The sequence below is a fragment of the Panthera tigris genome, chromosome C1 (assembly GCF_018350195.1).
Source record: "Panthera tigris isolate Pti1 chromosome C1, P.tigris_Pti1_mat1.1, whole genome shotgun sequence".
NCBI lineage: Eukaryota > Metazoa > Chordata > Mammalia > Carnivora > Felidae > Panthera > Panthera tigris.
Genome location: NC_056667.1, coordinates 104,508,337 through 104,521,134, shown reverse-complemented (window position 1 = coordinate 104,521,134; position 12,798 = coordinate 104,508,337). Strand labels below are relative to the sequence as shown.

The window sequence follows — 12,798 nt, the reverse complement described above, 5'->3', positions numbered from 1 at the left end:
TTTATTGTTTCAACCATTCATAAATGTATAATTCACTGACATCAAATACATTCACAGTGTTATGTAACCATCACCTCTGTCTATACCCAAAGCTTTCTCATCATCCCAAACATCCCTCTTTCTCCCTGTCCCCCCATGCCCTGACAACCTCTTTTCTGCTTGTTGTCTTTATGAATTTGCCTACACCAGGTAACTCATATAAGTGGAATCATGCAATATTTGCCCTTCTGTTATCTGGCTTATTTTACTAAGCATAATGTTTTCAATGTCCATTCATGTTGTAGCATGTATCAAAATCTCATTCCTTTTTCTGGCCAAATAATATTCCAGTGTATGGATATACCACATTTTGTTTATTTATTTATTTTGAGAGAGAGTGTGCATGAGTATGAGCAGAGGAGGGACAGAGAAAGAAGGAGAAAGAGAATGTCAAACAGGTTCCACACTGACAGTGCGGAGCCCAATGCAGGGCTTGATCTCACAAACTCTGAGATCATGACCTAAGCCAAAATCTAGAGTTGAACGCTTAACCAACTGAGCCATGTGCATGCCCCACCACATTTTTTTTTTATTCATTTCATTTGTTGATGGACACTTGAGTTGTTTCCACCTTTTGGCTATTGTGGATAATGCTGCTATGTACATTAATATACAAATATCTATTCAAGTCCCTGCTAGTCATTCTTTTGAATATATATCTGAGAGTAGAATTGCTGGCTCATATGATAGTTCTGTTTTGAGAAACCACAAAACTGTTTTCTACACAGGCTGCACCCCTTCTCGCCAACCCTGCATAAGGGTTCCAGTTTCTCCATATTGTCATCAACACTTGTTCTATTTTTAGCTTTTTTGAGGGTTTTTTGTTTGTTTGTTTCTTAAAGTTTATTTTGAGAGAATGAGAGAGTGGAGGAGGGGCAGAGAGAGAGAGTGAGAGAGACTCCCAAGCAGGCTCTGTGCTGTCAGTGTGGAGCTTATACAGGGCTCAGTTCCACAAACTGATATCATGACCTGAGCCAAAATCAAGAGCTGGACATTTAACTGACAGAGCCACCCAGGTCCCCCTGTTTTGTTTTGAATTATAACCATCTTAGTAGGCATGAAGTGGTATCTCATTATGGTTTTGATTTGCATTTCCCTAATGTCCAGTGATGAGCATCTTTTCATGGGCTTATGAGCCATCTGTATATCTTCTTTGGAAAAATGTCTATTCCAGTCTTTTGCCCGTTTCTTTAATTGAGTTCTGTTGTTGTTATTGTTGAGTTTTGGAAGTTCTTTGTATATTCCGGATATTAATCTCTTATCAGATATATCATTTACAAATATGTTCTCCCATTCTGTAGGTTGTTTTTTCAACTTTTTGATGGTAGTCCTTGATGCACAAGAGTTCTTGATTTTGATTAAATTGAATCAGTTTATCTATTTTTCCTTTTGTTGCCTCCACTTTTGGTTTTATAGCCATGAAAAGACTGCCCTTTCCCCCATTGAATGGTCTTGGTAGCCTTGTTGAAAATAAGTTGATCATCAATCTGAGGATTTATTTCTGGACTCTCTGTTCTATTGCATTGATCTGTGCTTGTCCTTATGCCTATACCATACTATTTAACTTACTATAGCTTTGTAGTAAGTTTTGAAGTTGGGAAGTATGAGTCCCACAACTTTATTGTTTTTCAAGATTGTTTTGGCTGTCTGGGTCTCATGAAATTCCATATGAATATGAGGATCAGCTTTTCCATTTTGGTGGGAAAGGCTTTTGGAATCTTGTTAGAGATTGTGTTGAACCTGTGGATCTCTTTGAGTGATACTGACATCTCAAAAATGTCAACTCTTCCTGTTCATTAAAATGAGATGTCTTTCCACTATTAATGTCATCTTTAATGTTTTTCAGCAATGTTTTATAGTTTTCAGCATATAAATCTTTCACCTCCTTGGTTAGATTTATTCCTAAATATTTAATTCTTTTAGACACTATTATAAATGGAACTGCTTTCTTAATTTCCTTTTCAGATTGTTCATTACTGGTATATAGAAACAACTGATATTTGTGTGTTTTTTTTGTACCCTGCAACTTATCTGAATTAGTTTATTAGCTCTAGTAGCACTTTTGTGTACTCTTTGGAATTTTCTCTACAGTTGGCCCTTGAGCAACGTGCGCAGGTCCACATCTTTGTTTCTTCTCTAACAGCTCTGGTTGCAGTAGGGAAAGCAGGCATCGTTATGTTGTTCATGACCTTTGAGGGAAAACTTTCAGTCTTTTACTATTAAATGTGATGTTAGCTGTGCATTTTTATACCCTTTAAGTATACCCTTTATTCTGGGGCACCTGGGTGGCTCAGTCGGTTGGGTGTCTGACTTTGGCTCAGGTCATGATCTAACGGTCTGTGAGTTCAAGCCCCACGTTGGGCTCTGCGCTGACAGCTCAGAGCCTGGAGCCTGCTTCCAATCCTGCCTCTCTCTCTCTCTCTCTCTCTCTCTCTCTCTCTGCCCTTCCCTCACTCACACTCTGTCTCTCTCTCAAAAATAAAGAAATAAAAACACTAAAAAAAAAAAAGTATACCCTTTAGGGGCACCTGGGTGGCCTCCGACTTTGGCTCAGGTCATGATCTCACAGTCTGTGAGTTCAAGCCCCGCGTTGGGCTCTGTGCTGACAGCTCAGAGCCTGGAGCCTGCTTTGGATTCTGTGTCTCCCTCTCTCTCTGACCCTCCCCCATTCATGCTCTGTCTGTCTCTGTCTCAAAAATAAATAAATATTTTTTTAAAATGTTTTAAAAAGTAAACCCTTTATTCTGTTGAGAAATTTTCCTTTTGTTCCTAGTTTTCTGGGAGTTTTAAATCATGAAGGTGTATTCATCTTTGTCAAATGTCTTTTCTGAGTCAAGTGAGATGACTGGCTTTTTTTTTTTCTATTAATGTGATGTATTGTTACATTGATTACTTTTTATTGAGGCATAATTGACATACAACATTGTATTCGTTTCAGGTATAGAACACATTGATTCAGGATTAGTATATTGTGAAATGATCACAGTATGTTTACTTAACATCCATCACCATATATAGTTACACATTTTTTTTCTTGTGATGAAAACTTTTAAGATCTCTCCTAGCAACTTTCAAATATACAGTACAGTGTTGTTAACTATAGTCACTATGCTGTTTATCACATCCCTAGGACGTATTTATTTTATAACTAGAAGTTTGTACCTTTTGACTACATTCACCCATTTTGCCCACCCCTGCCTCTGGCAACCACCAATCTGTTTGCTGTATCTATGAGCTTTTTTGTTTTGTTTTTGAGTTGTTGTTTTTTTTTTAAGATTTTATTTTTAAATAATCTCTATACCCAACGTGAGGCTAGAACTTAAAACCCTGAGATAAGAGTCACACACTCTACCAACTGAGCCAGCCAGGCATCCCTTTTAGATTTTTGTGTTTTAGATTTCATATATATAAGTGAGATCATACAGTATTTGTCTTTCTCTGTCTCACTTATTTCACTTAGCATAATGCCTTCAGATTCCATCCATGTTGTTGCAAATGGAAAGATTTCTTTTTATGGCTGAATACTATTCCATTGTATATATATACACATTTTCTTTAGTCATTCAACCATCGATGGACACTTAGGTTACTTCTATGTTTGGCTATTGTAAATAATGCTTCAGTGGACATCAGAGTGCATAAAGTTATTATTTTCATTTCCTTTGAATAAATACCCAGAAGTGAAATTGCTAGATCATATGATAGCTCTATTTTTAACTTTTTAGGAACCTCCATACTGTTTTCTATAGTGGCTGCAACAATTTACATTCTCACCAACAGTCACAAAGGTTCTCTTTTCTCCACATCCTTTCCAACACTTGTTATTTCTTGTCTTTTTGATAATAGGCATTCTGGCATGTGTGAGGCGATTTTCATTGTGATTTGATTTGCACCTGATGACTAGTGATTTTGAGCAATTTTTCATGTACTCGTTGGCAATCTGTATGTCTTCTTTGGAAAAAGTCTATTCAGATCCTTTGCTCAGATTTTTTTTTTTTTACATATATATAACATTCCTGGAATAGATTTTACTTGTTCATGATAAATAATCCTTTTAATATGCTATTGGATTCAATTTGCTAATATTTAATTAAGGATTTTGCATCTATATTCATAAGGGTTATTGGTCTGTAATGCGATTTAAAGTGAGTTTCTTGTAGATAGCATATAGTTGGATCATGTTTTTTAACCCATTCTGCCAATCTTTGTCTTATGACTGAATTGCTTAATCCATTTGCATTTAAATTAATTATTCATGAGGAGACACTTCTACCATTTTGCTATTTGTTTGCTGTATGACCTATAGGTTTTTGTCCCTCATTTCCTGCATTACTGTCTTCTTTTGTGTTTAGGTGATTTTTTATAGTGAAACATTTGTATTCTCTCTCATTTTATGTAGATATCATCTTGGTTGCTACATGGGATTTAACATCCTAGAGTTAGAACAACCTAATCTGATTTTATACCAACTTCAATGACATAGAAAAACTCTGCCCTGATATAGCTCCATTCCACCCTCTTTCTGTTTTGATGTCACAGATTATTCCTTTATACATAGTATGCCCAATAACATAGATTAGTAATTATTTTTGATGTATTTATCTTTTAAAGTATATAGAAAATAAAAAGTAGTGTCACAAACCAATACTAGTTTTTATAGTTGTACATATATTTACTTTTACTGGAGATATTTATTTCTTCATACTGCTTCTAGTTACTGTCTAGCTTCCCTTCATTTCTTTCTTATTTTTTTATGTTTATTTATTTTTGAGACAGAGAGAGAGTGTGTAAGCAGGGGAGAGGTGGAAGGAGGAGGGGACACAGAATCTGAAGCAGGTTCCAGGCTCTGAGCTGTCAGCACAGAGCCCAAAGCAGGGCTCAAACCCACGAGCCACAAGATCATGACCTGAGCCAAAGTCGGACACTTAACTGACTCAGCTACCCGGGTGCCCCTAGCTTCCCTTCATTTCAATTTGCAGTGCTCCTTTTTAGTATTTCTTGTGTGGCAAGGCTAGTGGTAACAAATCCCCTTGGTTTTTGTTTATCTGGGAAAGTCTTAATTTCTCCCTCATTTTTGAAGGACAGTTTTTCTGGATATAGAATTCTCATTTGACAGGTTTTACTTTTTTCTTTTCTTTTCTTTGCTTTTCTTTTCTTTTCTTTTCTTTTATTTCAGCTCTTTGAATATATTGGCCCACTGCCTTCTGGCCTTCAAATTTTTTGATGAGAAATCTGTTATCTTACTGAGGATCCCTTGTATGTGATGACTCACTTCTCTCTTTCCTTTCTGCTTTTAGATTCTTTTTGTTTGGCTTTTAACAATTTGATCATAATGTGTCTCAGTATGGATGTTTTATCTGACATTGGGTTCATTATGCTTCTTGAATTTATAAATTCATGTCCTTCATCAAATTTGGAAAGTTTTCAGATAGTCAGAAAGTTTTCATAATTTTCTTTAGATAGTCTCTCTGCCCCTTTTCTGTCTCTCCTCCTCCTGGGACTCCCACAATGCATATATTTGACCATTTGATGGTGTACCAGAGGTCCCTTAGGCTCTGTTTACTTTTTCTCATTAAACATCCTTCTGTTCCCCAGACTATATAATTTCCATTTCCTATATTCAGGTTTGTTCATTCTTTTTCTGCCTGCTTAAATCTGCTTTTGAACCCATATACGTGGTGTTTTTCATTTCAGCCCTTGTATTTAAGCTCGAGACTTTCTTTTTAGTTCCTTTCAATAATTTTTATCTCTTCATTAATATTCTCATTTTGTTCATATATTGTTTCCCTATGTCCATATATTCTCTTAGCTCTTTGAGCATCTTCAAGACAATTGTTTTCAAGTCTTTGTCTAGTAAAGTTGATATCTGTGCTTTCTGAGGCACACATTATGTCCACTTCTTTCGTTTCTTTGAATGTATCATAGATACATACATAGATTCTAGTAGAGCACCAGGGTGGCTCAATTGGTTAAGTGTGATTTCTGCTTGGGTCATGATCTCATGTTCATGAGTTTAAACCCCGCATCAGGCTCTGCACTATATGGAGCCTGCTTGGGATTCTCTCCCTCCCTCTTCCTCTGCCCCTCCCCTGCTCTTGCACACTCTCTCACAATAAATAAACTTAAAAAAAATAGACTCTAGTATAATTGTTGTCTAGGTGAAGAGATGGATTTCTGGCACTTCTTACTCTATCATCATCCCTGATGTCATACCTCAGTGATTAACATTTTAAAGAACCTTATCTCTATGTCCAGTTTGCCATTAGGGCCCACTTCAAATGTTTTTTGTCTCCCCACGGTCACCCCATACTAGATTTTAAACTTCTTAAGGACAGGAATGGGGCCAGTTTTTTCAAAGTGGCTATACCATTTTACATTTCCACACCAGTGTATAAGTTTCTATTCTTCCACATTCTCATCAATACTTGTTATTCTCTGTCTTGTTTATTTTATCTATCCTAATGAGCATGTAGTGGTATATTGTGATTTTTATCGGGATTTTCCTAATACTAATGATGTTGACCATCTTCATGTATTTATGGCCATTTGTATATCTTCTTTGGAGAATTGTCTTTTCATATCTTTTGCCTATTTTTCAACTGGGTTTGCCTTTTTTGCCACTGAGTTGTACTTTTCAAATATATTGTAGATACAAATCGCGTATCATATACAGGATTTGCAAAATTTTCTTCCATACAGGGGCACCTGGGTGGCTCAGTCAGTTGAGCATCCCACTTCAGCTCTGGCCATGATCTCACGGTTCGTGGATTCAAGCCCCATATCCGGCTCCACACTGAGTATGGAGCCTGCTTGGGATTCTCTGCCTCCTTCTCTCTCTGCCCCTCTCCCACTTGCACACACATGCTTGCTTGGTCTCTCTCTCTCTCTCTCTCTCTCTCTCTCAAACTTAAAAAAATAAAAATCATTTGACCATAAATGTATGGGTTTATTTCTGGGTTCTTCTTTTGATCCCTAGGTCTATTTTATTTATTTATTTATTTATTTATTTATTTATTTATTTATGAGAGAGAGAGAGAGAGAGAGAGAGAGAGAGAGAGAGAGAGAGGATGCGTGCGTGCATGCACAGGCAGGGGAGGGACAGATAGACAGAGACAGAACCCAAAGCAGGCTCCAGGCTCTGAGCTGTCAGCACAGAGCCCAACACGGGGCTCAAACCCACCAACCACGAGATCATGACCTGAGCCGGATGCTTAACTGACTGAGCCACCCAGGTGCCCCTCTCTTGTCTATTCTTATTCTCTCTCTCTCTCTCTCTCTCTCTCTCTCTCTCACTGTTTTTTTTTTGTTTTGTTTTGTTTTTTAATATTTATTTCTGAGAGAGAAGAGAGAGTATAGGTAGGGGAGGGGCACCCAGAAGAGGACAGAGGATCCAAAGCAGGCTCTGCACTGACAGCAGAGAACCTGATGCAGGGCTTGAAATCACAAAGCACAAGATCATGACCTGAGCCAAAGTCAGACGCTTAACCAACTGAGCCACCCAGGCAACCCCTTATGCACTCTCTTGATTATTGTAGTGTTTGGTTTTTTAAGTTTATTTATTCATTTCAAGAGAGACAGAGAGAGTGAGCAGGGGAGAGGCAGAGAGAGAGGGGGAGAGAGAGAATCCCAAGCAGGCTCCACACCATCAGCAGGAAGGCCAATGTAGGGCTCGAACTCATGAAACGTGAGTTCAGGACCTGAGGTGAAACCAAGTGTCAGATACTTAATCGACTGAGCCACATAGGCTCCCTGATTATTGTAGTTTTGTAGTAGTTTTCAAATCAGGAAATGTGAGTCCTCCAACTTTATTGTTCCTTTTCAATATTTTTTTGGCCATGCTGGGTCTTTTGCATTTCTGTATGAATTATAGAATCAGCTGGTCAGTTTCGGCAATCAAGCAAAGTAGTGGTTTTTTTTTCTTTAAGTTTATTTGTTTAGAGAGGGAGAGAGAGAGAATCCCAAGCAGGCTTTGCACTGTCAGTGCAGAGCCCAACACAGGGCTCAAACTCACGAACCATGAGATCATGACCTGAGCTGAAATCAAGAGTTGGACATTTAACCAACAGAGCCACCCAGGTGCCCCTAAGGTAGGATTTTAATAGGAATTATATTGTATCTGCAGATCAATTTGGGGAATATTGCTATCTTAAAAATACTAAGTTTTCTGGGGTACCTGGGTGGCTCAGTTGGTTAAGCTTCCGACTTCAGCTCAGGTCATCATCTCGCAGCCCATAAGTTCCAGCCCCGCATTGGGCTCTGTGCTGACAGCTCAGAGCCTGGATCCTGCTTCAGATTCCGTGTCTCCCTCTCTCTCTCTGCCCTCCCCCACTCGTGCTCTGTCTCTCTCTCAAAAATAAAATAAAAATTAAAAACAATAATAATATCAAGTTTTCTAATCCATGAACATGGATGCCTTTCCATTTATTTAGATATTTCTTTCAACAATGTTTTGTAATTTCCAATGTGTAAGTCTTATACTACTTTTGTTAAATATAGTCCTAACTATTTTGTTCTTTTTGATGCTATTATGAGTATAATTGTAGGAAAACAACTACAAAAATTGAGAAAAAATTTATTTTCAGATTGTTGCTAATGAATAGAAATTCAATTTGATTTTTTTTTATTTACTTTTTTGGGGGGGGGGCAGAGAGGGGGAGAGAGAGAGAGCATCCCATGAGGGGCAGAGGGAGAGAGAGAGAATCCCACAGGGGGCAGAGGGAGAGAGGAAGAGAGAAAGAATCCTGAAGCAGGGCTCCAACTCACGAACTGTGAGATCATGACTTGAGCTGGAGTCGGATACTGAACCGACTGAGCCACCCAGGCACCCCCTGCCATTTTTATTTCTTTAAGGTCAGTAGTGATGTTTCCTCTCTAATTCCTAATGTTAGTGATTTGACTCTTCTCTCTTTTTTCTTTGTCATTTTAGGTTTGTCAATTTGTTGATCTTTTCAATGAACCAACTTTGATTTTAATGATTTCCTCTATTGTTTTCATTGTTTCTATTTATCTCCTCTCTAATCTCTATTATTTCCTTTCTTCTGCTTCCTTCGTGTTTATTGTGTTCTACTTTGTCTAGTTTTTTAAAGTAGAAGTTAGGTTATTGATTTATTTAATATCTTTTCTAGCATACCATTTGGGGTCATATCTTTCTCTCTTGGCACTGGTTTAAGCTACATAGCATAAGTTTTGGTCTGTTGTCATTTTCATTCAACTCAGAGTTGAGTGTGATTTCTTTGACCCCATTGGTTATTTAGGAGTTTGTTGTTTAATTTCCACATATTTTTGAATTTCCCAAATTGTCTCCTGTATTTAATTTCTAGTTTAATTCTATTGTGGTTGGATAGCATACTTTGTATGTTTTCAGTCCTTTTATAAAGGCTGATTTTATGGCCTAGCAAATGGTCTATCCTGTAGAGTATGCCACGTGTACTTGAGAAGGGTATGTATTATGCTGTTAGGGTGGAATGTTCTGCAGATGTCTTGTTAGATCTAGTTGGCTTAGCATATTGTTCAAGTCTTCCATTTGTTTTTTCCCAAAGGTGAGACCTGGAACCCCTTCAAATTACAGTACCAACTGAGAAATGTGAGAGAACGAATTGCAAAGAACCTAGTAGAGAAGGGTATTCTAACCACAGAGAAGCAGAATTTCCTCCTATTTGACATGACTACTCATCCAGTGACCAATACAACAGAGAAACAGCGACTAGTGAAAAAACTTCAAGATAGTGTCCTAGAGCGGTGGGTGAATGACCCCCAGCGTATGGACAAACGAACACTAGCGCTCCTGGTGCTGGCCCACTCCTCTGATGTGCTAGAGAATGTCTTCTCCTCTCTGACAGATGACAGGTATGATGTGGCAATGAATCGAGCCAAGGACTTAGTAGAACTGGACCCTGAAGTGGAGGGGACAAAGCACAGTGCCACAGAGATGATCTGGGCTGTGCTGGCAGCCTTCAATAAATCCTAAAGCCAGTGGGTGGGTTTCTCCTTTTTCCCCTGCTGGCTCGTGACTGTCAGAGACACCACACGGAGTTTTGTGTGATGAAATGTTTTTCATCGTTTTTTGTTTGTTTTTTTGTTTTTTTTTCCTTCTCTTGAATCAGACTTATGATTTGGGGAGAGCCAACTTCAGGGCTTCTCCATAAACCTTGACCATTGTAAGCAGACTTTATTTCTCCCTAAATTTCCACTGCAGAGGTGAATAAACTAGGTGAATACACACACACACACACACACACACACACACACACACACACAATTATCACTTTCTCTCATTTCCTGGTTTGCTTCCATCCAGTGTGCTTTTGGATAAACAGGAATATCTAAGTGGGATTTGGAGTTCTCCAGCCACAAAATGTGAATGAGATATAGAGCAAACCATTAATTAAGATTTCTAAGGGTTGTTTTCTATCTCTTCCTTTTTTTTAAGTGGGCTCCACATCCAATATGGGACTTGAGCTCATTACCCTGAGACTAAGAGTTGTATGCTCTATCAACTGAGCCAGCCAGACGCCCTGTTTTCTATCTTAAATACACGTTTTCACAGTCTTTGTCTCTCAGACTCTACTAAGGATTGTAGTTATTGAAATAACTGTCTGGGCAGTAGAAACAAAACTAATTTTTGGAACAGATGGTCTCTGGGATTATATGTCCCACTAATGATTTTTCAGCTTTCCTTTTCTAACCTAATGAGAATATTGCAAATTTGCTTACCTGGTTCTCACAGTCCTAGAATCAGAAATATGTTCTGTACTCTCTCTTAGCATTATCCTACTCCCTCGTTCATCAGGGCAAAAGTCTGAATGAAAAAAATGGGTCTTTCAGCCACGTCCTTCATACAATCAGCATTCCAGTTTATAAGGGAGGGAGGTGGCATGAGAATTTCCACCCTTCAGCTCATGATTGTCCTGATTCCTCCAGATTTACTCTATATGTCTCTGCTCTGATCAAATTGAGGGAGTTATAAATTTCAGTTGCCTAATAGCAGCATCCTGAGTCCAGACAGTGTATCTAAACTCCAGATCTTCTTTTTCCCTGTTTTTGGCTTCCTTCATAAATTGATAGATTCTGTCCGTATTTAAGGGTTCTAGAAGTAGTTTTGTCTGTATTTAGTCCATAGATAACCTCCTAGTCATTAGTCTTGTTTCAATATAACCATCTTTCTAGCCAAATCTCTCAAAACTTTTCAGTTTTTTCAATTCAGTAGTGAGTGCTAAGAGAAGATTAAGAAAAATACTATTTTGATGGGCAATTTGGTATGAAATGCATGTTGACATAAAGTCTACTATTTAGGAATATAAAGAGGACAGGCACCAAGTTGTGCTAAGTTCAGGCATTTACTATGCAAATATTTTTTTAAGATTTGTTTATTTAATCTCTACACTCAACATGGAGATCTACACTCAGCTTTTTACCATTACAGAGAAGCAGGCTGTCAAAGGGCTCATACAGACAACCCAGACATGATATCAACTCTTCCTGATCTGAAACGAATGAATGATTGTAACTTTCATCTCCTCCCCCAAACCTGTGTAGCCCCATGGAATTCCCCAAATCAACAATCATTGTTTTTTTTTTCACTTTCAGGTATTGCTTGTATGACTAGAGATACGAATTTTAGCATGAAATGAGTTCTAAACGTGCAGCTGAGTAGAGCTTCAGTTTGGCACTCTGAAAGTACAAAAGCAGTCCATGTGTTGTCTCTACGTGGCTTAGTTTTCCTTTCTGAACCAGGTTTTGTTCTGGAAAGTGTCAGTTTGATTGGGGGGTAGAAGTCGAGTTCTTTCTTGCAACACTTGGTCAGTGTTTATTTTTATGTTGTATCTCAATGAGAATGTCTTCAGTTTGAATCTGTATAGTAGTCTCTGCAAAACACCTTCTTTAATGCATAGGGTTTTCACATTTCTGTATAATAAATAATTATTGGTTTTCTGGTTTTACAACTTCAATTATTTTAACTAGAAATAAGAACTTTCCACACAAGGCCAGTAACACTCCCCCCTTTACACCAGGAGACCAGCCTGTTTCATCCTGTATAGAATATTAGAGAGAGACAAATAGAATCGTAACGTATATAGGCAGGGCATACATCAAGGCTAACCTGAACACCAGCTAATGTTGTAGTCTGAATAGTGTCTCCATCTCAATCAAAATAATTTACCCAATTACACCATTTTTCATCAAGAAAAGGATTATGTTCTGCCCTATTCATATCTACTTGCAAGTGACACTGAAACTTACCTAAGAGCTGAAAGTATAAAGTTGGAAACACAGGTAACCTACCTAACTGTAACAGAGTTAACAACATGTGAAAGTGTGGCATCTCTCCCAATCAGATGGGGGCACCCAAATGTAGGGCGACCCAATCAGGTGGAAGCCTGGGGCACAGGCTGTGGAAGGATTCACCTGAGGCAGAAGAGCCAGTATAGAAGTTTCTTGAATATACCACAAGGGAGCAAAGTAGAGACTGTCTGCCAGGAGGCAGTGGGTGGGGGCTGTTTTTAAAGTGGGGGAGGTAAGGAGATATGGGGACCATGGAATTTTCCCTTGTTTTGGTACCTGTGCCTGGTTGTGAGTAGCCCATTGGTTAGTTAGGGCCTGTGGATATTTTGAGATGGGTCGCCTGATGGGCCTGTCTGTATTCAGTCAACTGGTCAGGCTGTGGACCCTTTGGCCTTGCTCAAGTTTCCATTGTTCAAGCCTGTTACCTAAAAGTGGCCTCTACAAAAAGATAACTGTGCTTATAACAGGCGTATTGTT

The 12,798-nt window shown here is 38.5% G+C and overlaps 1 protein-coding gene across 2 annotated transcripts in view; it reads left to right on the top strand.

Moving 5' to 3' along the window:
• The window catches only part of GOLPH3L (golgi phosphoprotein 3 like), a 36,644-nt gene extending 25,253 nt beyond the window's left edge, over positions 1-11,391 (top strand). For both annotated transcript variants that reach the window (XM_042994036.1, XM_007088071.3), the window contains one exon: positions 9,579-11,391. In XM_042994036.1, the coding sequence (XP_042849970.1) occupies positions 9,579-10,006 (428 nt within the window). In that variant the 3' untranslated portion in view covers positions 10,007-11,391. The remainder of the gene's footprint in view (positions 1-9,578) is intronic.
• Positions 11,392-12,798: the final 1,407 nt, after the last annotated feature.